Consider the following 27,855-nt stretch of genomic DNA (forward strand, 5'->3'; position numbering starts at 1 on the left):
TTCTACGTGCTATTTAAATTGATCAGATTACTGGGTATACGATCTTATATTATAGTTACAAAGTGACTTAAACAAAAAAGAAATTATTAATGTTTTGATGAAGCCTTTCAATATGTCGGCGATATCCACTGGAACAATTGTATCGGTCTAAGCGTTGTTTGTCTTGTAATTTGTTGTTGTGGTTGTTTTCCATTTCCCCCCGTTAGTTTCTCTTTAGTAAATTAATACATAGTTAAGTTTGTTAAAAATAACTAAATAAAACCAAAAAGTATTGATCTTGAATCCTCCATATGTTTTTTTTACATATATATGTACATGTATACACCGGGTGTGACACGTCGTTGAGCCGTGTCGCACCGTACGTGTTCGTAAGCTGTACTGTATGCATGATTTAAGAATCAATGGAACAACATTTAGGGCTAACAGAATAGTAACTTATCAATTTTAAATGCATTCTACTAATCAACTTCACGCTCAGCGTCGATAGCGTTGTTGACGTCGATAACAATAGATAAAAACGTTATTGACGTCAGTAAGATATCATTTTTTGTATTCATTTTCTACAAAATTCATATTGTTCACACGTGACAACCAACACCATTTTAATGTATGAATAAATGATGAAATCATGAGCCGGCACGTAAACTATAAAAGTGGTTGTCGCATGTGAAAGTGTCTAATTTTAACGAAAACTACTCATAAAACATCATATTGTAACGTATTTAAACGAGGATTCCATGTTTAGCGCACATTAGTGACGTCATAATGAAAAATGACGTCATTTTAGTACCTGTAGGATTTCGCTAATAACATAATTATAATTCACATTTTGCTTAATTGCTTGATATTTATAAATACCCCAGGGTTCAAACGATGTTCATTCAAAAATATGAAAAATTTCCAAGATTTCTCAGTCGAAACGCCCCTGTGAGCTTATCAGGTTTCAATACAATGCTAAAAAATGTGATGTCTACGGAGATTTTGTATTGCAGCAAGCCCGGATGATAACATTGAAAAACTGCGCGATGTATTCCGAGTGTATTCCGAATGTAGAAAAGATGTAAACATTCCCCATTATAAATCTCCGTAAGGAATCTGTTTTCGTTCCTGTGAATTTTTCGAGTGAAAGATGATACTGTGTCAATGAAATTATCTTTGAAAGTATCCCTTTCAACTATTTCAATTACACTTCTTTCACAGGTAAGTGTATTTTTTATAAAAATCGTCCTAATGTGCTGCATAAAAATCTTGGGACAGACTATAGTACAATGCACAACTTCAATAACGCAGACAAAGACGTTGAAAGTATCGTAAATTCTGCGGCCAAATAATGCTAATACCGTATCTTGTTCTTACTCAAATTTAATGCAAATCTATAATCATAGATATAGAATTGGAACCTATCAGACAGTAATACAATTCCCTTACAAAGCAAACTAAATCTTAGATAGCTGGACACTGCTTGAATAAAGTATTTTCCCTAACCGGACACTTTCTGCTTCTCTACTTTCACTTTTACTCGCTTGAAATGATCGCACTAAAAACCCGAAGTGATATCTGGTCTCAAAATTTGTAAAAATTTCTTCTAAACTCATATATAAGTAGAAACACACATACATTTTTTTCTTTTATGTAAAAACTCAAAATAAATTACAAATCACAATTTCTTTAATTGAAATTGGTTTTTTGCTAATTTTCGTTCCGCAACGAGGGACCTCTCGAATGAAAGCTCATCAAATTGTCTCTTTCCCGTTAAAATTTCGTGGTGTGAAGTCAGATTCGTTTTCCGGCAAAATGCATCTGTATTGAGAAATCCTGGAAATGAAAGTTAAATTAGGGAATTTCACAGTTTTGGAAAGGGTGTACATCAAACAATTTTAATTCTTTTCTTCAAATGATAATGCAATTTTGACACTTGCTTTTAAAATTGCAAATATTTTTTTCTGACATGTGTCAAGCATTTTGATTTAAAATGTCCCAATAAATGTATATATACTCTGCAAGTATAGGAACTATTTTGCTTAAAGGCACTACTTAGTTTCTAAAAATAGTTAGAGGGATATACCCATATACCGGAAAACGGAAAGTAACACTATCCTCGTGACTAACCATTAGAAAAATGAAAGGGTTCTAGTTTATATATGTGCAGTTTTGTTTTCATATCCGTTAAACTTTGGAAGGTATTACATACATGATAATTTGTGAATAGTTTAACATGATTTAGGAATGATACTTTAACTTTATGAAGTGAAAATAGATATTCAGGAGGCTGGATTGTCAACAACGTACCAATTAGAACTATCTAAAAGAAGGTATGATTATTTAAGCTATAAACTTTTGTTAATGGAAAGGTATTTTTGATCATACATAATTATCAAATTCATGTCTTTATACATATACATTTTTTTAAGTACAGACATTGAAGACAAAGTCAATCGACCTACTTCTAAATAATTTATATGTATGTACACATAAGTTGTAAACAATGTGGGTTTTTTCAGGAAGTTATGGTATACGAGGGGTTTTGATGTAAATCCTAACAATAAAATAATGTTAAACTATCCATCAGATGATGTAATTACGTAATGATTTTAAAAAAATAAAAAAGAAAATCACAAATATTGTTTTGAATTACAGATGATGTCGATTGCTTTCCTGCTAATATTTCAAGTTTTCTTTGTTTCAAAAGTTATTCATGGTAAGTTCATTATCTATCATCGATTAATAAAAGCAAAATTCCAATACTTTACTATTCACTTGTCCTTGTTTTAAATTATTATTTGTTACATAATAAGTTTTAATTTTTATCCGTTAATGATCAAGCTTTTTCTGTTACTGAAACTTTGTGATTTTTATGATCGATATCGAAATACAGGTCCCACTGCCATTTATGTTGTGAAATAATTTATTATAACACATAATGTAGCTCTAATATTTGCTAGAGAAATGCATAACTGTACATGTATTTGAATAAAATTTAAATTTCATGTCGAAAAATAATATCAAAGGACTTATTATTACAGGTACGTCACATATATACATGTATGTATTGTCAAAATTACATACAGTGATTTGGTCTGAACATAAGATTTTAATGTACATTTGATACGCATTACGCTGAATTCAAGTTCTAAAACCATTCTGAGTCTATGTAATTCTTGGTGACCATGCAGATTAACTTGTTTTTTTATAATACATTTTTGGTACACTTTGGTAAATATGAATAAAGAATTAAGACAAAAGTGGCGATGGGGACCAGTTTGCCATGATTACATGTGAAAAATGGGGAAAAGAAGACCATTTTAAGCTGGTTTGATAAAATTTGCAAAAGATGTCAGTATTTTCATCAAGCTATACAAGATAATATAAGAAATATTGAGTATTTAGAATTATCTAATTGAAGACATATTTTGTAATTTTTAATAGTATTGTCCTTCATATCGTGTATATCATTAGTCGACTCTGACTCACTAATAAAATTTGATAATGCGTAAATCGCGTGGCGAGTTTCATTTAAAATGTCTTGAAAAAAAAAGTGAACTTAAATTGATTATTTTACAAATGCATCAAATAAAAGAATAAAAATCTTTTGTAGCTGTTAATTTAGTTCTTGTCGATTGGAAAACACTTGAAGGGTATTACATTTTGTTTTATATAGGCCAATGTACTAGCAATGGTACATGCGTCTGTCACTGTGGCAACTGTACTTCTGGATGTGACGCCTGTTTACCTGGATGGAGCGGATCAATAATCAATCATTGCCAAAAATGTAGTATTATTTAAAAGATGACTCAATACATTAAATATACACTAGTATACTATACAGTATGTATAAACAACCATGGTCAAAACTTGTATTATTTTACATGTCATGATGTTTTTGACTCTCGTAAAAATTGCAAACATCTTTCATCAGTTCTTTTTACATAATATTGTTTTCTTTCAGCTAACACTTTTTACGACAAAGCTTCTGAGAATACAACACTTTTGGATGGCGATTTTGATACTTATGTTGAGGATAACAGCATTCCTCCATATATACGCGTTGAATTCCAAACTATTTTCGAACTTCGTCAAGTTGACGTTACCCTTGAACTTGGTAGGTAGATCGATTCACATGATATCAATGTATCTTCAAATTGAAATGATGTATTTGCATAAAATGGTAAAGAATAACTATGAAATTAAATATTGAGTTTCAAATATATGAAAATAAGCATCGTATTAATTGGTGACGCATGCCTATGTACAAATAAAATTTAGTTTTGCTATTTTAAAAGCAGCAAATAGGATAAAATTTATGAAATTGGTATTTCGTTTTATGGATTTTTGAGATAGTTGAGAGTTTGTTATTGTCATTTTTCATGGAAAGAATATATGGAAACATCATTTAATCAATGATTGTTGTGCCATGGACCTAAATGTGGCAACGTTATTGTATGAAACTCGTCACGTTATTGCCGTCTTTATTTCTATTGTCAGCAAGAAGCATTGCAGAAATGCGAAACGTAATCATAACACATAATGTAATAAACCCCACATATTACATTTTGCGTCTAATAAATATGTGTAATCAATTTTGCCCTTTAGAATGTATAAATTTGAGCTAAACGTAAAAATGATAAAATTCTACATGTATAAAAATAAGTTAAATCCAACAACCTCATTAGTCCGTTGACAGTATTTTTATAATGACTGCTGAATGTGAAACATTGATCTTAACGAATTGTTTTGATGACATCTCAATCAAATAATTAATTGCAGGATCAATAATATAATAATATACAAGAGGCCCATGGGCCACATCGCTCACCTGAACAGCAGTTCCTTGTAACATTACATTTCGTAGCATATGCTTTTTCTATTTTAAACATTGAACCCCTTTCTGGGGACCCAGTTATGGTCCGAGGTTTATGGTTGGCTTGAACAACATAAATAGTAACATAGGAATTAAAATGTGTAGCACTGCGGTGGGACCGCACGTACACAACCTGAAAAAGAAGAGAAGAGTTCCACTTCAAGAGGAATAACTCTCAGACTATACAGAACATCAAGAAAGATAACTCTTGGTTCCACTACATTAGAGTTTACACAATTTGAGGATCCTTGCAAAGTAATCTCACAAACTGTAGCATTATAGTTCTCGAGAAAAACTTTTTAAAAACATTTTCAATATATCTTTCTATGTTAAACTTTGAACCCCTCTTGGGGCCACAGTATTAGTCCAGTGCTAAAGTTTTAATTATTTGGAATCTACATTATTTAAGGATGCTTGCATAGTTATCTCACAAGCTGAAGCATTATAGTTCCCTAGAAAAAGATTTTTCAACATTTTCCCTCGATATTTCTATGCTAATTTAAACTTTGAACACCTCTTGGGGCCCCAGTATTAGATTGAGGTCACGGCTTTTTTAATTTCGAATCTACACTATTTGAGGGTGCTTACGTAGTTATCTGACAAATTGATGCATTGTAGTTCTCGAAAAGAAGATTTTTAAACATTTTCCATATATACCGGTACTTCTACATTTAACTTTAAACCCATCTTGGGTCCCTAGTATTAGTCCAATGGTCACTATTTTAAAACTGTCGAACCTTCATTATCCAAGGTTGTATGCATGATAGTAATCTCACAAATTGAAGCATTGTAGTTCTCGAGAAGAAGATTTTTTAACATGTTACCTTTATATTTCTATAATAAACTTTGACCCCATCTTGGGGCCCCAGTATTGGTCTGGGGTCATGATTTTACCAATTAGGAATCTACATAAGCGAAGGATGCATGCATAGAAATTCCACAAACTAAAACATTGTAGTTCTTGAGAAGAAAATTTTGAAACTTTTCCTTTATGTTTTTTAAAATGTTTAAATTTTGAACCCCTCTTGGTGCCCATCAATTGTCCGGGAGTTACAATTTTTTGAATCTACATTATTTAAGGATGTACATGTATGCATAGTAATATCCAAAACAGTTGCACTATAGTTCTTGAGAAGAAGATTTTAAAACATTTTCCTATATATGTTAAAATCTAAACCCCTACTGGGGCCCCAATTTTTGTTCGGGGGGCACGATTTTTACAATCTTCACTATATATACAACCTTTTGTGTATGTATTGACATGTATTGGCATTTTTGGTGAAGTGGTTCTTGAGAAGAAAATTTTTAAACATTTTTCATATGTAGTTCTATGTTAAACTTTGAACCCCGCCTGGGGCCCCAGTTTTGGTCTGAGGGTCAGGATTTTTATAATTTAGAATCTTCATTATACATACAAGCTTTTGTGTAAATATTGGCATTTCTGGAGCAGTGGTTCTTGAGAAGAAGATTTTTAAACATTTTCCTATGTATTTCTATGTGAAACTATGAACCCCACCTGGGGCCCCAGTTTTGGTCTGAGGGTCACAATTTTTATAATTTAGAATCTTCACTATATATACAAGCTTTTGTGTAAATATTGGCATTTCTGGTGCAGTGGTTCTTGAGAAGAAGATTTTTTAAACATTTTCCTATGTATTTCTATGTTAAACTTTGAACCCCGCCTGATGCCCCAGTTTTGGTCCGAGGGTCACGATTTTTACAATTTAGAATCTTCACTATATATACAAGCTTTTGTGTAAATATTGGCATTTCTGGTGCAGTGGTTCTTGAGAAGAAGATTTTTTAAACATTTTCCTATGTATTTCTATGTTAAACTTTGAACCCCGCCTGGGGCCCCAGTTTTGGTCCGAGGGTCACGATTTTTACAATTTAGAATCTTCACTATATATACAAGTGTTTTGTGTAAATATTGGCATTTCTGGTGCAGTGGTTCTTGAGAAGAAGATTTTTTAAACATTTTCCTACGTATATCTATGTTAAACTTTGAACCCCACCTGGGGCCCCAGTTTTGGTCCGAAGGTCACGATTTTTACAATTTAGAATCTTCACTATATATACAAGTTTTTTGTGTAAATATTGGCATTTCTGGTGCAGTGGTTCTTGAGAAGAAGATTTTTTAAACATTTTCCATATGTAGTTCTATGTTAAACTTTGAACCCCGCCTGGGGCCCCAGTTTTGGTCCGAGGGTCACGATTTTAACAATTTAGAATCTTCACTATATATACAAGCTTTTGTGTAAATATTGGCATTTCTGGTGCAGTGGTTCTTGAGAAGAAGATTTTTTAAACATTTTCCTATGTATTTCTATGTTAAACTTTGAACCCCGCCTGGGGCCCCAGTTTTGGTCCGAGGGTCACGATTTTTACAATTTAGAATCTTCACTATATATACAAGTTTTTTGTGTAAATATTGGCATTTCTGGTGCAGTGGTTCTTGAGAAGAAGATTTTTTAAACATTTTCCTACGTATATCTATGTTAAACTTTGAACCCCACCTGGGGCCCCAGTTTTGGTCCGAGGGTCACGATTTTTACAATTTAGAATCTTCACTATATATACAAGTTTTTTGTGTAAATATTGGCATTTCTGGTGCAGTGGTTCTTGAGAAGAAGATTTTTTAAACATTTTCAATATGTAGTTCTATGTTAAACTTTGAACCCCGCCTGGGGCCCCAGTTTTGGTCCGAGGGTCACGATTTTAACAATTTAGAATCTTCACTATATATACAAGCTTTTGTGTAAATATTGGCATTTCTGGTGCAATGGTTCTTGAGAAGAAGATTTTTTAAACATTTTCCTATGTATTTCTATGTTAAACTTTGAACCCCGCCTGGGGCCCCAGTTTTGGTCTGAGGGTCACAATTTTTACAATTTAGAATCTTCACTATATATACAAGCTTTTGTGTAAATATTGGCATTTCTGGTGCAGTGGTTCTTGAGAAGAAGATTTTTAAAGACATGCACCCTATACTTATTGTTTCGCAATTATCTCCCTTTTGAAAAGGGCTGTGCCCTTTATTTCAACAATTTATAATCTTCTTTCCATAAGGATGCTTTGTACCAAATTTGGTTAAATTTGGCCCAGTGGTTTTTGAGAAGAAGTAGAAAATGTGAAAAGTTTACAGACGGACGGACAGACGGACGGACGGACGGACGGACGGACGACGGACAACGGGTGATCAGAAAAGCTCACTTGAACCTTCGGTTCAGGTGAGCTAATAATACTAGTTTGATTTGTATTTACGCCAATTTATCTTTTTCATATAAATGAGGCTAATGGTATAAGCCAAGTTTATGTTAGAAAAAAGTATTATCTCAGATCTGACATATTCTTACATATTAATCATCCCCGTGTCAAAAATTGTGTTGCTGCAATTTGATTGGCTGCTATTTATAGTGTAGATTAAGCTACAAGAAGTGCACTAAAGTTTGTATTTTAACCCCGATATATCTTCGGCCCGTTTCACGTATTTTCTATTATTACATGTATATCGTACGTATAAACCCATATGCGTAGTACACATCGTGTTATGTGATGAACTTCGTGTGAATAAGTTACAGTATTGAATAGCCAAACTATTCTTGAAAATGTGGTTCTCAGACGCTGAGGATCAATTTACTATTAGTAATGGCTGACCGCTCTCGAAATCGGAGCCATTTTGTGCTTTCAAATCGATAGAACGAGGGTAATTTAAACAACTGGACTATACATGTACAAAGGTGTATCGGTGAATTATCAAACCTCGGAATCCGTGTTCCTGCGAACATTAGGAAAGTAGAAATGAAAAAAAACTCTACATGGAGAACAGAACGTCCCCTAGTACGAATGCCGATATTCAGATAAACAATAATGTGTTGGATGACAAAGCCACGACTGCCGATACCATTCCTCCGAATTTGGATTCCATCATAGAGGAAAATAACACCCCTCTAAATGCCCAATCGAAAGACAAGCTCGTGAAATTTCATCAGGATCGAGATCTAGCTCGTCATCAATCATGGCTGCCGCAAACAACGACATGATTTAGAGCATGCTTAACACCATGCAAAGCATGCAGCAGAAAGTGTTAGGTCTGCAAAATACAGTCTTGAATCTGGTGGCAGAAAAGAACAACAGCAACAAAACCAAAGATAATTCTTTGGATACCGCTATGTCGGCGATTCAACAGCAAGTTGCTGATTAACATTCTTCTAACCTAAAACTCTCGAAAACAGACCCATTTAGGAAGGGGTCATCATAAAATTGTTTGCTACAGACAATATCATCTCCTTTCTCTATATGCTGTTAATGTTTAAAATCAAGATAAAAATTATTTGTCTTGTTCACCACAAAGTCCATTGTTTGTAAATTAAAATGGTAATCCTTTGACAAGAGTTGATATTTTTTTCGTCATTTAAGCATGTTTTAACTTGTATTTGTTGCAATGCAGATGTGTATAATGGACACATTTTCCGCATTGGTGCTGCTACTACTGCAGCTTCTATTGATATAGAGGACTGTATTATCAAAGTTTTGGGTAGATAGTCCTCTGATACTTATTGTAGATATATTAGAACTCGAGCTTCTGTGTTACAAGATGCACAACGTTCCTTAGTATCACAAGATCCTAGCCTGGAATAAACTGTTTTCTTGTCACCACGAACAGGCTCAATGTCAAATTCTAGTTTTTTTAATCGTTGGTCATACATAACAATTGTCAAAATCAAGGTTGTAAAGGTTACCTATCAATTCTATAGTATTGTATTTAGATCTACCGTGGTCTCTAACCTTTTCAATGCTGACATTATTTTGAAACATTTGCTATGTTAACTTTATATCATGTACTATAATTTCATTTTAATTTGGCATCATTTTTTGGGGGCACTCAGTTTGATATCTATAAGTATATTAAGCTTTTAAAATTTATAGCTGTTCAACTGAATTTTGGCCACCATATAATGCAAACGTAAAGAACTGCGAACGCTAACGGCCGTTTCCCGCCTACATTTTACATTCAAATATTTCGGTATTTCTGTCAGATATTCAAAAACTAAGTTTTCAACTTAAAAGTATAATCAAGTCCTAATCAATTTATATCAAAATAAAATTTGTAATCAAATTATTCATTTTTAAACAAAAGTTTTGCTAACGCGGGGTCTTAAAAAAATTTCATTGAAATCGGTCTCTATGAGTGAGGAAAATATTATTTAACTGCCAATATTTGCATAAAACCTAATGCTAACATATTTACGGTACAAATTAAAGTAAAATTTCATTTCAATTCATATCTGCTGAAAATTTACAAAGCAAAATTCTTTTTTGGAAAGTATTTCGGTCTGTAGACATATGTCCCCCCCCCCCCCCCTGTGAAACAACAAACCCTTTGGTAAAAATATGCTAAATAACAATAATTAAAATCCCTCAAAATTAATTTTTGTTTCACAGGGGGGAGGGGAGATGTTTTTAAAAAAATCCGTTTTCTGTTATTTTCTATTATGAAATGAGCTATTCTAACCCAATTTACAAAGATATCTCTCTTTGTTTGTCCAAATCATTTATATTTAATAAAAATATACATAAATGTTTACATGGTTATAAAAAAATAACCATTATTAGACAACTTTAAAAAAATGACTTTTAGTTAGGCGGCTAGTTAAGAATCCACGGTATTTGTCGGTTTATGAAATTGTTTTAAACTTGTTCTTTCGCGTATGATTCCTGATTTTATGTTTTTCTTCATTTTGTAGCAGAAAAGATTATGTACACGGTGTATGTTAAATCTGACCCATATAGAAGATCTGAGTCGATAATATGTAGCAGCTTCACAAGTGGATATGTCAGCATGAAGAAAACTGTCACCGTCACGTGTAATACACCTCTTCAAGGAAAGTTCATTGAAATTGTTGCATCGAGTTTACCAAGAACAACCCTAAAAGTGTTCGAAATTGAGCGGTTCGGTATGTATAATTAACATGTAAATGTATGCTTTAACGTCAAATTAATATTGTTCTGTAGATAGGTTTTATCTGCTTTATTTTTTAACTAATAATTTATAACATGCATGAACATTCATAAAACACATAATGACATTTCAATATTGAAGATTTGACTACGATTATTCGTTTAAATCCAAAGAAGCATTTTTTTCAAACACATTATGTTAATGAACTCAAAGAAGTTGTAACTATATTATATTGATGCTTTAAAATATACTATTTCATGTATATTTATCAATAATAGTTTTGCAATGATTTAAATAGTATTTGTGTGAATGAGAAGATGTAAACATGGCGACCCAGTTTATGTTTTAATAAAGAATTCATGAAAATTTAAAAGGATATCGGACCTAATGGACAACGGACCCAATTCATTTCTACAATTCTCTAAATGAGTTAGACTTCCTAAAGATACATAAAAATCAATTAAAAGATAATTTGAAAATCAATTTAGATTTTCATTAAGGACCATTTTAAAAATACTTTGTATTACTTTTTTTTATCAATTGAACATTATAAGAACAAGAGGCCCATGGGCCACATTGCTCACCTGAGCAATAATATACATTATAAAATATATGGACAATGCTGTCTAACAGATCCTCTCTTTAAAAAAATAGTTTTTTTCCCTGGATATTCTGTTTATCATTAACCCCTTTTTGTCGAAGTATAATCATTTCACATATTGAGCATTACAGTTCTCAAGAAGATCTAAATCAAATGGATGATAAACCTACATCAACCGTGTGAAGCCCAAGAATTGTCAGGAGGCCAAAGTCTAAACAAATAAAAAAATATGTCAAAATGCTTGAATACATGTATAAGATAAACCATATATTATAACTAGGGATGTCAATTTTACTCGGTTGGCTCAGTCGATTAATCGGAAGCTTTAGTCGAGCGATGGTCGAGTACTCGATGATTTAAGCGTATTTGAAACTGTGAGTCTTTTTTAAATCAAACAATGTTACTGCTACATTGATCTTATCTTAAATTAAAGAACATTTAAAAACGTATGATAACTTATACTAGATGTATTAATTTTGATTTAAAATAAATAGGAAAGAATTTCATCTAAATTACCGTTAGATAATGTCCTGGCTTTAAATTTCCTTTTTTTCTCTCGTGACTCTTACGTATAGTTGAGCTCCGTATTATCTTAGGCAAATCAAATGTGAAATGTTCTACGGTACTGAGTCATTGTCCTTGCCTAATCAACAATTAAAGTTTAATAATTATAAAAACAAACGCCTTAAGATAATTATTGATATGATTAAAGTTTTGATTATACAAACAATAAATAACTTAGAAGAAACACAAATTGTTCTCAAGTAACGGTATATGTCTGCCCAAGTAAATCAAAAGAGATCAATCATTAGCCGCTTCAAAAATACACCAGAGACATCGATGGAAAAGAGTGTAACTTACGGAATAAACATGTCGATAAAAGAAAAAAAAAATGTTATCAACCTTCGTAAAACAAAAACTGCCGCGTTAAGAAAAAATAGTATTTATTAATTTTAATTACTTTATTACGAGTAATTGACTAAGAAAATTTTAGAGAAAATCTTTTTTAAAATCTTCATTTAAAACCTAGTAGGCCGGAAAAGCTCAAATTGGCGTGAAAGCGTCCTCAGATACTGTAGATTCAAGTTTGTTAAATCATAGTCCCCAGGGGTAGGGTGAGGCCACAATTAGGGCTAAGTTTTAACACAGGAATATATAGAGAAAATCTTTAAACAATCTTCTTCTAAAAAAAAATATTAAGGCCCGGAAAGACCAAATGTGAGTGAAAGCATCGTCAGGAAGTGTAGATTTAAGTTTGTTCAATTCATGGTCCCCAGGGGTAGGACGGGGCCACAATGGGGGAATGGATTTTTACATAGGAATATATAGAGAAAAGGTTTAAAAATCTTCTTCTCAAAAACTTTTAGGCCAGGAAAGCTCAAACTTGAGTGGAAGCATCCTCAGATAGTCTAGATTCAAGTTTGTTTAAATCATGGTCCCCGGGGGTAGGGTGAGGCCACAGTGGGGATGAGTTTTTACAAAGGAATATATGGAGAAAATCTTTAAAAATCTATTTGGTCAGGAAAACTTAAACTTGTGTGGAGGCATCCCCAGGTAGTGTACATTCAAGTTTGGTAAATCATAGTCCCTGGGGGTAGGATGGGGCCGCAATGGCGGGATGAATTTTTACATAGGAATATATAGAGAATATCTTTAAAAATATTCTGGGAAAGTTTTCAGTTCAAAAAGCATAAACCTGTGTGAAAGCACATGTTGTACAGATTAAAGTTTGATGAAACCATAATTCCCTAGAGAAAAGTGGGGCCACAAAATAGGGGGGTGTGGTAAAGGAGTAGAGAAAAATCTTCTTACAGGTACAACAATAAAAAGGGGCTTGGTATTTACCAAACAAAATTATGTGGATAAAAATTGGCAGATTTCAAATTTTTTAGCAAGATCTACTGTACAAGATATTTTGATTTTGATAATGTAATGTTAATTTGATCAGAGTTAAGGCAGTTGATGCTAAGGTGAGCGATGTGGCCCCTGGGCCTCTTGTTTTTTCACTGATACTTGTTAAATTTTAGCAACAGAGGCTATTGAGTATTATTTTCATAATCAATTAATAAATTATGATTTTAAAAAAAATATAAAAAGAAAAGTCCCAGGCGGATTCGAACTCGTAATCTGCGGTCCACTATACCGACACTTTAAACACTGAGCAATGATGATATTCAATCAATATGATTGATACAGTTTAACAAAACATAAAAATTGCCATTGCGAAATTGCGAGGTAGTGTCTTACAATATAAATATTGGTGTACTAAGGTACTTTAAACAGCGACCAGCTCATTTAGTTTGAAGTTTCTTAAACCAGCATTGAATTACTTGATTAATATATACAGTTTAAAAAAACATGAAAATTGCTAAATCGCTAAGTAGTGTCATAAAATATAAGTATTGTTGTAGCAAGGTACCTTAAACAGCGTACAGCTTATTTAGTTTGATTTTGCATTTGTAGAATGTTCAAATGGCACGTACGGCGAAAATTGTTCCGGGATTTGCTCAGCAGGATGTAACAAACAGTGTGATAAAGAAACAGGTGACTGCGTTTGTAAAATTGGTTACTGGGGAAGGTTTTGTAACAGGACATGTCCATTGCATTGTATTAAAAACCTGTGTGACTCGAATACAGGCGATTGTTACAGCTGTAACAACGGATATTATGGAGTGAAATGCCAAGACCGTTGTGCTGTGGGGTGTCTGGAGTCTTGTAACATGGCATCAGGCTTATGCTTTTGTAAACCGGGCTTTTATTCGGCAAATTGCTCGTTGCAATGTCAATCAAACTGTGCACAGAATGAGTGTCTTCAAGAAACGGGGCACTGTAGTAGGTGTGAAAATGGATGGTTTGGTGTAAAATGTGAATCAAATTGCAGCCGTTGTGGGGGAAACAGTTCGTGTGACATTAAAACAGGTGATTGTTATTTGTGCTCTGTAGGGTATTTTGGGAACTCGTGCAATAAGAAATGTAACGAATTTTGTGACTCAAGTAAACCATGTAACAAGATTACTGGAAAATGTCAGAACTGTAAACCTGGTAGATATGGAGAATATTGTACAGAATTTTGTAGCAGAACTTGTAAAAACTTGAAATGTTTTAGCAATCAATCATGCGTGAATGGGTGTGAAGATGGTTTTTTTGGTAGTCACTGCGATAGTCCTTGTAGTGCCGCTGTTCCAAGTTGTAACCAATGTGAGCTCGTCAACAATGTTCCTGTTTGTCAACGTTGTGCTGATCCATTGTATCTAGATGGATCAGCTTGTTTTGAATGCCCTGACTATTGTTCATCTTGTAGCTCAAGTGTAAAATGTCTGGAGTGTAAAACTAAACGTTTCTATGGCGACACTTGTAACCTAACATGTAACAAAGATTGTCTGAACAGGACATGCGATATAACAGGCCATTGTGTACATGGATGTGACGACGGCAAATATGGCAGTAGATGTGACCAGGATTGTCCGAGCGGGTGCAGGACTTGTCACAATTCATCCGTGTGTTTTGAAGGTGAGAATGGTCATGAGAAATTATGTAATAAATGTTCAAGAAGAAAAAAATTGATTTTAAACTGCAAATCTTATACGTAAATTCTCCCAATAATTTTCATTTTTTCGCTTTTATTATGAATATGCATTCTCTATCTATGTATAACAAATCTAAAAAATTTATATGCATCATATCTTTTGACATCCTATATCGAATTCAAACGTAAGATAATGAGAAAATGTTTCTATAAGAACATTTCTTAGCTTTATCAAATTGGTCTTTACGGACGATATAACATTATCGCGCAATATTTGAATTCTTCGACGCGTGGCTTTACAACGTGTTTGGTATAGATAGTATGACTGTACAGATAGAGAAAATTTCAGGTATGTATTAAAACTGCTGATCCGAGGTAAGTTTAACAATGAAATTCTTTTTTATTCAATGTTCACTACCTTCATAACCCGTATAAATAATAACATTTTATCTTTATATTTACATATCTCAATGTTTTATATGGCAAGTCCTGACAATCTTTATTTACCCATTGTTGAGTGTTTTGGTAAGGATGATTTGCATAATTTTCTATCCTAAATAAAAAAGTTTCCAGCAACGAAAACGCGCGTCTATGCGTAAGGAAAAAAAAGGTCACCGAAAAAACAAAAACACCCCCCCCCCCCAAAAAAAAAATAGAAACTAATATTCAGACTAATAATACGAAAAGTTTGATGAATAATAAAGAATTTCTTTAAACTTTTTGCAGTTTCAATTCGGAAACTAATGTTGATAGTCTATCAACCTTTTAAATAAAGGTCTTTATGATCAGGTATAACAAAAAGCGGGAGTATCTCATCTGCTAAATAGATGGTACATGTGTACTACAATTTGTACAACAATTACCGTCACCGGGAACTTAATGCAGTCTCCTAAATGGAAGCGCTACATCATCCGACACTAGTGCAGTCTGTGCAGAAAAGAAAGTTTTAAAAAGTTGTATATTTTTACTACGGTTTTCATGTACACCCTTTCACGATATTTGTATGTAGCATGTGTCAGTTAGAAGATAGCTAGCAGTGCAAAAAATATTCAAACTGTCTCAGCCCGTAATGTTATTTTTATTCTGCAATGCTGCCATGCACCTTCATAGCCCATATAAAAATTTAAAAAAAAGTTCAAGCATTTTATTTATATATTTACACCTGCCTCTAAATCGATTAATTAATTATCAATCAACAGTTATTCAAATACATAAATTATCAATATTGTCGACCAGAATGCAAAACTAAAGGAACAGCTTATGTTTCTATGCAAGTGAAGGTTAGTGTTTAAGTACATGTAACTAGTACTTCTTGGAGATATGGCTGTGGGGTCAGTCCGTTTAAGTCCGTGAAGTTCGTGCTCTTAGTTTAACTTTAGTTTTGATCAATCAAGAAATAATCCATGCAAAGTCCACACAAGTACAAAGAACAATATACGAAGTAAAACTTATAAACATTGTATTATAGGTTCTTAAATTATATATGACAGCTAAACAACACATTTGTCAGAAACTTTTAATAAAAACATATTTATGAACATTAAAAGGTTGATGGATTATGATTTTCTTTATTTAGTTTGTATTTGGCGCCTTTTGTGTATGACTTAATTAGTATTATTTACATTGTCTGCGCATGCACTAGAAGATAGCGTCTTTCGCCATTGTTTTTATTCTGTAAAGGAGATTGGAGCAAGCCTTGGTGTAAAAAGAATAATCTTACCGTGACCAGGCTACGCTCAGGTTACAGTAAGAATTCGTCCCATATAATTGCAATGTAGCAGCTGCGAAGCGGATCTGCTTCGCGTCGATTTTAAGTCTGTTAAAAATAATCTGCAGGGAAAAAACACATTTTTATACATTACAAACCTTTTTGAATATGCATATGTTGTTTAGTCCACAAAATATCCATTTAATGAGTCGTACCAAGGCATTTTGTTAAATTACACGTTTGAATTTGCCTGCCATTATGTCGGAAATCGCACTCGGGATATCTTGTATTTTATCATTAACATGGCAACCATAAACAGCGAATTTTCAAACGTGATGTTAAAAGTGACAGTGATTTCGTTGCAAAAACAGAAAATGTGGTAACATAGGATTATAAAAGAGCAACATTGTAGGTATTTGAGACCATTCATATGAAAATTTAGGCAAGATACAGCGCGATGTAATCTATTTATTTGCTACGATGCGAGTATATGGGTCGAATTCTATCGTTAAACCGGGTCCGTAGGACATCTGTCATTTTAACGATAGAACCTTCTATCTAGCCTAAGTGTGGTTTTTTTGGTGTTTTTGTGAGCTTTAATTGATACCATATATCAAGATTGTTGTAGCAGAGGGAACATGTGACCAGAGGATACAACCTGATTAAAGACTCAGGTAATAATTCTGGAAGGCCATTGCATTTTTTCATCGAATGGTGCTTCGATCGTTCGACTTTGATGTAAACTCAAATCCGAAATCTATATTCGGACATTGAAGTTACTCGGGAATTAACTGTGAATTACATTTGGTGATTCTTATAACGTTTCTAGTAATTGTATAGTTTAAGACTAAGCCTTATTTGCTTTCAAAATCTATAAACTGGACTGTGAAGCAGATTACACAATGTAAACAAGAGATCACGTGACCAACAATGACACAATGACAACGCTATGCATTTGCAGTTCCCATGTACGGAGATTTCATCATTCATAGAAACCAACCGATCATCATCAGAAGTATTTAATATCGAACAACTACCTCAAGTAAGTTTCTTTGGAATTGGTGGAGCGAAAGTCAGTAGCCCACGCCATCTACAGGAGTTCGCTTCTGAAACTCAACGTATCAAACCCGTCCACCTGATAGTTCACTTCAATGGTAATGATCTTGACAGTGTAGAATATAGTGTGGACATAACTATACCTGGCTTAATAGCGTGATTGACAAGGGTGACAATCATCAGACTACACACAGACCTGTAACACCTTATATAAGTGCTCTAGAGTACACGGCAGATTACTTAAAGCCAACGCTTTGCTAAAAGAACAGTGCGCAGAATTTAACTTTATATATTAGAGACTAAAAGGCTTTACGAATTGTACAGACAATATATTCCTGTATGGGATACACCTAAACTCACTTGTGATGCGGAAATATTACCGACAGATGCGGGGAATCCTTTTTAAAAATAAGAACAATAAAACCTCTAGCCATGATGTCGGGTGCTTCTGGCTTTTCGGTTTATTTATATGACTGTTATAAATTTCGGTAAGTTGTATTTTTTACGCGGACTACTTCTTTTAGCGCAGTTATACAAGTAGTTGTTTGACTGTAGTATACATGTATATAGAACCGATCAGGTATAGACAGGTCATCGAAGAGCAATCAACCCTTTCGAACACGACTTTTTGTTTTTGTTTATAGGTACCCGTGCGTATGATGAAGTATACTTGATATGTATTTATAGATAAATTTTACATTGTATTTTATAGATATATTTGGAAATATACAATTATTGGGCCTAATTCCAGTTCATCGCTATTAAAGTCGCGTGCTGATTGTATATTACGGCGAATAAATTGGTTGATAGCTCGCTCGCTCTAACACCTGTGTTGTTGTCATTTATAAAATACTTTGAATAGAAATACTTTATATTTGGATGAGTGAAACGAAGGAGAACATAATTAGAATGTGAACATATGATAAGCATTCATTTGGCTTAATGAAATGCACTGGGTTCAACTTCAACATTAATCATGATCTTTTATTTTCAGATGATCTTATTCATTCCAAACTTTGTATAATTATTTTCTTCTTATAACAATTTTACTAAAAAAAAATAGAATATATATAAATGAATATATAAAAGAATATTGTCATTTGGTCATTCTACATTTGATGACTTAACTGTTCCTGTTTTGAATGTTACCATAAGTAGACTATAGTCAATTAACAATCATATTTTCCTTTTTAGCTACCTGTATAGTAGTATTCCGGTATAGTAGATTGGACTACACGTTCTACCCCGATACTTTTTAATTTTGTTGGACATTTTGCAAGAGTTAAAGGTAATGTATGCCACATACCTTTTAATGTCATTTGAAAAATGAATTAGCATGCTTTATTTGGGCAAGCTTTAAGGATAATTATGATTGATATCAAAACCAGTAATAATGCACTGAATTTCTGATTAAGCTCTGGCTTTGTTCAGAAGTACAAGCTCTGGCTTGCACTGATATTTAATATTATGAGCTCTGGCTACGCTAAATGGCAATTAACTATGACTAATAGCTCTGGCTTCTATTTGGCTCTGGCCAATAAATTGATTATAGCTCTGGCTTCATTTGGTAGCTTTGGCTGCATCAGCTATTTGCAGCAAGTCATGTAGCAGTGTTTTTTGGTCAAACTACTACCCTGTTAGTAATAATATGATATATACTAATGAAACTCTCCTATTTTAGAGAAGATGTCTATATTTTGAACACTGTTTTTCACTGCAATTGTAGTGAAGTAATACATGATCTATGAATTATATTCGCGGTGTTAGCAGCGAGCGAAATAGTTTTTCTTTTAATCATAATGTTGAGTCTTTTCCAGGATGACTTCCGCACCTAAACGCCGTCGCACCAGGAAGTCCCACCAGCAACCAAACAGCACGACGCAGCCCAATCAAACTGAGAACATCAGTGCGACAGTGCATCCCTAACTCAAGAAAAAATGAAACTTCGCAGGAGGCAGCTATATTAGCTCCAGGAATATCCACCTTGATGAAAATCACCTCACCAGGTACATCCTCGGTAGAACTTCACACATCCACTCCAGCCTTAACGAACCCTGGCATTTCTAGACAGGTGGGCATAGGGGTGGACCCCAAAATCACTGCAAAAACAAAATGGCCAGCTTATGTTTGTTAAAACAAATGACACAGCAAAAATTAAAACCCTCCCTCGGTGGACAGAAGCCTTTCATGTCTTTGTGGCAATCTATTGCCAAAAGCATCCTAAAAATGTAGGGCATTTAATGACGTACGCTCAAATCGTTCAGGGCAAAGCAAAATCTGGCAGAACATTCCTTCGAAGAATTATTGATTTAACCATTGGCTTATCAAAACCATACCATCATCGCAGATTAAATAAGGAATCTCGAGCTGATCTGCAAGCGTGGTCCATTTTCTTAAAAAACTTTAATGGACGAGCTCTTTTCCACTCGTGAATAACCCATACTTCCTAGTCCCTTCACCTTTATACAGATGCCAGTAATTCTGGATGTGGGGATGTATTTGGGCATCAGTGGTTTTATGGCCCTTTTGATGCTAGTTGGTTGAATTTTCATATATATCTGTCAGAGAATTTTTACCAATCGTTTTAGCAATTGAAATGTGGGGCCCAACAGTTCCAAATACTTCCATAACATTCCATTCAGATAATATAGCTGTAGTTCATGTGAAAAATAAAAATACATCGAAGAATCCAAACCTTCTTAACACTGCTGCGGATCTTTTATCTCGTTTACAGATTCAGCACAATGACCAGTACCCCAAAATGGACAGGAAACCCACGGTGGTCCCACCAGAACTCCTTCATCTTTAATGACCACAGCTAATTTTCTGATTAGCAAATCGCTTTCTGAAGAGTCAAGGTCATCATACAAGAACATTTTTCTAACTTACAAACAATTCCTGCAGGATCACATTGACAAAGCAGCTAATCCTTTGGTGCCAAAATTGTCACATCTAGTTTCATATATTGCCCATTTCCCTCCCCAAGGTTTAGCCGCATCACAACAGCTCGACCACACATATCTGCTTTGTGTTTAATTTTCCAACTTGGGGGCCATCAAGATCTCACTCAACATTTCATTATTAAAAAGCACCTACAGTGTTATTCTAAAATAAAACCTTCGCAGGATGCAAGACTGCCTATTATCCCCACTATCTTGTCAAAAATTATATTATCCCTTCCCCATGTAATTAATTCAGCTTTTATTAAGGGCTTACTTCATGCTATGTATGTGCTTGCCTTTAGTGCATTCTTAAGAGTAGGCGAAATTGCTAAAACGGGGAAGCTAAACCAGCATTTTTTGCTAGTAAATTACATAAATATTACAGCTAGTCCAAATCAGGAAAATTCAATAGATCTGACAATATCCCATTGCAAACATTCTATTAGGCCAATATTCCTTCAAATTAGTCGGAACTTGGAAAATCCTTTACTCTGTCCGCTTAGAGCCTTACAATATTTTATGCAGATAAGAAAGCATGCTTCACAAAATGGAGCCCTGTTTTCTTTCATGGATGGAAACCCAGTTTCCCGCCGATGTTTTACAAAAAATCTACAAAATTCCCTTGCTTTTTGCGGATTAGACACAGAGCGGTACCAATCTCACAGTTTTCGTATAGGAGCAGCCACCGCTGCAGCAGATCTCGGGGCTTCTGATATTCAGATTCAAAACATGGGCAGATGGAAATCAACAGCTTTTAAAAAATACAGAAGGGTCCCAGTTTTAACTCTGTAACTCTACATATTCTGCAGCAAACCGTTTTTATTGGCTTTTGAGTGTCAATGACTAAACTAGACCATTGAGTCAGGGGTTTCTGGTCAAGTCTGTCAATTTTTATACTTTTGAAGTTTTGTGTGGACATATTTAGCACCTTGTTCAATACTAAATTGGTTTCATATTTTGTTTAGTGTCATATATTACATATAAGTTGCTAAATAGCTGTACATTGAAGAGAGGGGCTTCTTGTTTTCTCCTAACAACTATTAACTTCTTTGCATTTTGATCAATCACTGGACTCTGAAGTCAGGGGCTTCCTGTTCAGTTTTTCTTTGTGTTCTTTCAAATAAAACTGTTTTAATTTGTACCTTATAATACCATGATCACCATGATCGATACTGCTAGGGTGATGGATGGGGCTTATCAACACCTGTCACGGGTGTTGATATGTGGCGGCAATGGCCCCATCTTTGACGCTGTTTAACATTTTACATTTGTATCTTTTTCATCATGTACTTTTTGACTTGATTCTGGTATTAATTATGGTACTGTTGTTTAAACCTTTGGACTGTTTAGGTTCTAAACAGTATTATTGTATATACATTTTTTTGTATGATGAGGTAGTATTTTTTTTATAACTACATTTCTCTTTGTGTATGTATTGTGCATACATGTATTTTGTTTCAGGAGTGTAGCATTGATAGTTGGCTACATTCCTCTGTTTAAATATTCTTTGTTATTTATTTCCTCAATAAATGACCATTCTAATTTCTAAAAAATGTATTGTGTTAATGTGTCAACAAGTAACATGTCAAACGGAGCATCACCCTATCAGTTATCCATAAAAACCATCACGATTGCCTGTACTCATACACGAACTCCGTTTTACTCGATCGCGTAGATTTCTGTCTTGTTAGTTCAAATCTACAACCGTTTTCTTAAGAAATATATTTAAATATTAACTGAGTGTGATGTTCTTGGTACATCTTAATACTCAAACTGAGTACTTTACTTCGATTAAATATTAATGGGGTTTTGTTTATAAGAAATTTCAAACAGGCATATGCATGTTAAAATTCATAATAACAGCAAAACCTCACTATATAAGATAAATTTCATGTTTGTTTCAAAGTGGTTACTAAGGTAGCCATCCTGAATTTGATGCTTAGCATTAAAAATATCTGTGTAGCGGCTAGGCTAGCTTATCGTTCAACAGCGTAGCTGCTACGTAGCTATAAGCAACAGGTAGTCATCAAGATTCTAGTTCCCCTCAAGCAAGCATATTTCCCGAGGCGACAGCAGGCGTCGGCAGGCGTGTTTTAGTATGACCGACTTAAAGAGAAAAAAACCCTGATATAATAGACTATAAAATCTGCTTCACCCTGTGTTATGCAGATAAATAATCTTTGTGTTGTTTAGTAAAAAAAATAAAAAAAAAAAAAAAAAAAAGTAACGTTAAACTTACTTACATGTGCATTCCAACTCATACTCGGAAGATAACACAGTAAAATAAAAGGCAGAACCGGATCCGTATACATACGTTCCGGTTAGATAAACTTTCACATAAAAATGGCTGAAATTTTAAGTTAAAAAATCTTGACTAACGGGTATCCATTAATCGAACGAGTTTTCAACCATAGAGTCAATTACATGTTTTGGTTTTTTTTTTTTTTACAAAAGCCATTGTATTATGATAGGCATACAAGTTTACCAAAAAAAAGGGGGGGGGGGGAGAATATATATAGTAATGATAATACGTTAAATATTTACATGTTTTTTTATGAAAACAACGCAAATGGTATTTTGTACCGTGATTACCTTTAAAAGATCAGGCATAATTATTGGGAACTCAGTGGGAAGTTCTAATACTAAAGTTTGAGCTTGCATAAACAATAGAGTCACGAGCGCACAAGACTCGACTGATGAGTTCACGAAATAACAGGTACATGTATGTTCTCTACGGCACTCATACCTGCATCGTTAATGTCGGTGAATCTTCGAGGACCGATCTTACTACCGTACCAGCGCGAGACAACAACCAGCGCGTTGGTCACTTCGTTGTCAATCAGGGTTTTCAGTAGCGCTCGTCCCGCTCCAAATTCGCCATCATTATCGAAACCCTCATGAGTGGAACCGTTTGGGCTGGTAAATCGGTACGCATATATGTTATGACTCGCACTTGAATTGATATTGATGCGCATCACTTCCACAATAGATTTCCTGGGCTGCTTGAAAGACTCGACAGATACTGTATGGCCAATAAACCGGCTTCCATTGTCCTCGACAGACTTGCCAGGGTTTACCGTTATGTTGACCTCGTCGTCGGTAATGACCTCATCGGCAGTAGGTCGTAAACCGAGTTTGTCTCTATAGACAGAGTTGCTCTCATCGTCTCAAGCCACGTGTTTTATGACCATTCTATTTCCACAAACCCGTGGCTGCGTACTGGGAAATGCCCACGTTGTACATGAATAATCATAAATTCTTTTAACCAATGAAGCGTCTTTCTGACGGAAAGAGTCAGAAAAATCTGTCCAATGAGATTCAGCGTTGCAAATCCCAGTTGGAGCAACTCACAATATGGTGGAACCCGAACTTCGAGAAGTCCAACGTTATTTGGAATCGATAAATTTACACATATTCAGTCGCAGACTCTGAAACATTTGTTGGAAGGAAAGGATGTTTTGCTTTCCATACGAACCGGTGGAGGAAAGTCTATGACTTACCAAGCTTTCCCTTTCTTAGCCAAACCAAATAATTCTTGTCAGGTCTAGATAATCAGTCCGCTGTTGTCCATCAGGGATGGGGTAATGGTAATTTGTAATTGTAATTGAGTGTTATTAATTACAAATTTTGATGTAATTGAAAGTAATGTGTAATTGGCCAAATTTTCAATTACATGTAATGGTAATTTAATTAATTAATTTCAAAAAAGGCATGTAATTCCAATTACTTTTCAATTACTTTCAATTACACACTGATGTACTTATAAATATGAAGCTGTCCACTACCCATTGTTCCCCACACTATCAATGGTACAAGATCAAGTGAGGAAGAGTAGTTAAAAAGTATTGAACTATTATTATATATATCATACTAAATATTTTTCAGAATGAATTTTTTCAGTGATTCAATATTTAATCATAAGTTTCCCAAATTTAATTAAGTACATGTGTTTGATAATTTGCTTGATCTCTGTTTTCTTAAAAAATACTTAATTCCCTTCTTATTAGAACAATTAGTGTGTCAATTATCATTGAGTTAGATTAAAACATCACTGTTTAATTTACAAAAAAAATCAGTGTTATATAAACTATCATGCAGCCTAAAATACATAGAGCTAAAATGCATGGCTTCAAATGGGTTTTAAGTTTTTGATGCCTAACATGTCCACATGGTGTGTTCCCTTATTGCAAACATTTGATAATGAGGTAGAGAACAACAGGTGTGAATTGTGTTTTGATAACAATTATAGTCTGCCCTCTACCTGAGATTAACCTGTAATTTGGCATTGTATTTATAAAGAAAAAAAAATAGTGTATAAAAATGCAAAGGAGAAAGTTTTCATTTAATAGTTTTGCATGCAGGAAATACTTGAGTTGACATGATAGGTGTAGGTTAGGGGATATGACTTTCAAATGTTTATTGAATATTAAGGTGGTAGGGGACACCTCCATATTGTGACTACCGGTACCTGCGTTTTGAAATAAAAAATAAAACCAAATTTATATTTTTTCTTTCCAAAAATTGTTACATATTTTATTCACATTATAGACATACCTCCTTAAATGATTATGTGTTGTAGATAAATCATAGTTTTATTAAATGTTTATGAATTTCAAAATGTAATTTGTAATTTGATTAATTACATTCGTAAAGTAATTGTAATTTAATTAATTACATTTGAAAACTCTTGTAATGGTAATGGTAATTTAATTGAAGAATTGAAGCAAGTAATTGTAATTTAATTAATTACTTTCCATTGTAATTGACCCCATCCCTGTTGTCCATCATGAAAGAACAGGTTTGTTTTTATTCTTTAATTCTAATCTAATTAAATTATTGTAGAACATTCTTACGGTATGCTCTTAACATATATAAGTGCATGCGAAAGATATTCAATTATAAGTGTTGACATTCATCACATGCATTTTTGATTTACTGCAATTTATAGAATTTAATCAGACTAAGCGAGGATCTATGAATGAAAATAAAGTTTATCTATAAAAAAATGGATAGAAGTTACTATTTTGCTGAAAAATATTGTATGTTGAACTGGCTGTCTAGTGATTCATTTCAATGCTTAGTGTGGATATTTAATGGAGGTGCATCACCCTAGACCCCCCCCCTTTTATGCCAAAAGTGCTGGATCCACCCTTGTATTACATCTATAAAACATCAAACAATCCATTATATCAAGATTTTTGCAATCAATCCCAGTTTGATAAGGAGTAAAAATTGTTAATATTGATTGGAAAATTTTCACCAGCTACACTATTTTTTCTTAAAGGTTTCCTATCTGAGGTCACTGGGGTTGCATGCAGATTACATTCACAAGGAATGTGATAATGAATCCATAAAAGCAGGCAAAACAACATATGTGTACACATCCCCTGAGGCTGTACTATCAGATGACATGTGGAGGAGCATGCTCATTGAATCTTCAAGTTTCAAACTATTTGTGGTAGACGAAGCACACATGGTTATCAACTGGTACATGTAATAATTATTACCCCTACTAAGAATAAAATTGATTTTGTTATCAATTTTATTTTTTGAAAAGTATAAACATACAAATTTACAATAGACTCAATTCCTCTTATCTAGGACTTTGAAGAGGGGAAATTTAAATAATTTTTTAGTAATTTAATAAATTCATTTCTTTATATAGAAGCCTTCATAAATCCTTGAATTGCTTTATAATATTAAGACTTATTACAGGGGTGAAAGTTCTGGAAAAAGTGAGCCATTTCGGGGATGGTTTGGTAGACTTGGTGAAATCAGGTCCTTGATAGCATGTCCAGCACTTGTCATCACAGCAACAGCCAGCAGAGCAAGCAGGAGAAAGCTGAGAAAGAAGCTTGCTCTCGTGAACTTCCATGAAATTGTGGAGAGTCCCGACAGAGAAAACATTAAACTTGTTGTTGAAAAGATAAAAGTGAATGAAAAAATCTGTGTGACCTTTTCTTGGCTGATTGACATGGTCATGGTTCAGGCTGGTGAATGCCCACGACATATTATCTTTTGTCTGAGCATAAAATTATGTGCAGATGTGTATTTTGCTTTTAAAGTAAGCTTAAATGAATGTATTAATTATATTGAAATGTTCCATTCTTGTACAACTGATCAGGTGAAAGATGCAATAAGAGAGGATATGGAAAATAAAGATGGACATATTAGGGTACTTATTGCAACTAGTGCTGCAGGAATGGGTGTGAACTACAAAAGTGTTAATAATGTTATTTATTATGGACCACCCAAAGATTTAGATGGCTTCATACAACAGTTAGGACGTGCTGGTAGGGGTGGCACTCAGTGTTATGAATTACTTATTTACAGTAGTAGACATCTACGTAAGTTAGATATTGATATGTTAGATTATGCAAAAAACACTGAAACATGTCGCAGGAAAAAACTGTTAGAATCTTACAATTCTGTTCAAAGTGCTGATTTAGTTAAATATTTATGCTGTGATGTTTGTGATATGCAATGTGACTGTAATGAAGAAAATTGCAAGTCCTTTAGAAGTATGTATCATATTTATAAATCTGAATTAGATATTAAAAGTTCAAGTGAATCCAGCATGTCCAGTGACAATTATAGTACAGATACATCAAAAACTATAATTAAATCTGAAAGTGTTTAAGTATAAAATTATGTTGAAATAAATGTACAGTATTTGTACGTATTTTTGTAGTACTACTCCATACATGTAATAATTGTATACTTATAGATGCATTATACTAAGTGTGTATATACAAGTATTTAGAGGAAGTTGATTTTTCTGCATTTAATATATATTTGCTGTACATCTGATTTAGTGCAATTAGTGATGTAAACTAACGTATAAATATTGAATTGAGCAGAAGCAGCTTTCAATCTGCCAATAAACATTCAAATGTGACAATTCTCTGAAATATTTTATTTTGTTTATGAGAACTCATGAAATAAATGCTCTTTGTAAATTCTCATGTAAATGATATAAAGCAGAATATAAATTATTATATTTACAAATAGTTTTCACTTTATTATTTATAACTACCAATATCTTTCATTTTTATTATGTTTTGATTATTTAAACCATTTAAGGAGGCTCAAAATACCAAGAATAAATGAATTGGACTTTTGAAAATTATATGTGAGGGTGTGTATACATGCACATGCATGAAGTGTATCCAACTCAATCTTAAAACAGTGTTATTAGAAAT

At 33.7% G+C, this 27,855-nt stretch overlaps 1 protein-coding gene, 1 long non-coding RNA gene and 1 pseudogene across 3 annotated transcripts; all 3 read left to right on the forward strand.

The window, feature by feature from the left end:
• The first annotated feature begins 2,123 nt into the window (after nucleotides 1–2,123).
• LOC128165332 (multiple epidermal growth factor-like domains protein 10) lies at nucleotides 2,124–15,562 on the forward strand. Its single transcript, XM_052829751.1, has 6 exons — nucleotides 2,124–2,312; nucleotides 2,638–2,698; nucleotides 3,659–3,769; nucleotides 3,947–4,099; nucleotides 10,606–10,815; nucleotides 13,885–15,562. Exons 2-6 carry the CDS (start codon nucleotides 2,638–2,640, stop codon nucleotides 15,009–15,011), a joined length of 1,662 nt encoding a protein of 553 aa, XP_052685711.1. The 5' UTR covers nucleotides 2,124–2,312; the 3' UTR covers nucleotides 15,012–15,562.
• A 34-nt stretch (nucleotides 15,563–15,596) lies between these two features.
• On the forward strand, nucleotides 15,597–22,263 carry LOC128165342 (uncharacterized). 2 transcript variants are annotated; one of them, XR_008241049.1, is made up of 4 exons: nucleotides 15,597–17,329; nucleotides 18,906–18,999; nucleotides 19,529–19,717; nucleotides 20,446–22,263. It is a non-coding gene; the product is annotated as an uncharacterized LOC128165342 (long non-coding RNA). The 2 variants fall into 2 exon arrangements; XR_008241048.1 differs by lacking the exon at nucleotides 15,597–17,329 and having other exon boundaries at nucleotides 17,923–18,999; nucleotides 20,446–22,262.
• A 3,216-nt stretch (nucleotides 22,264–25,479) lies between these two features.
• Nucleotides 25,480–27,203, forward strand: LOC128165335 (ATP-dependent DNA helicase RecQ-like; annotated as a pseudogene).
• The last annotated feature ends 652 nt before the right edge of the window (nucleotides 27,204–27,855 follow it).

This window comes from Crassostrea angulata, chromosome 10 (assembly GCF_025612915.1).
Source record: "Crassostrea angulata isolate pt1a10 chromosome 10, ASM2561291v2, whole genome shotgun sequence".
NCBI lineage: Eukaryota > Metazoa > Mollusca > Bivalvia > Ostreida > Ostreidae > Magallana > Magallana angulata.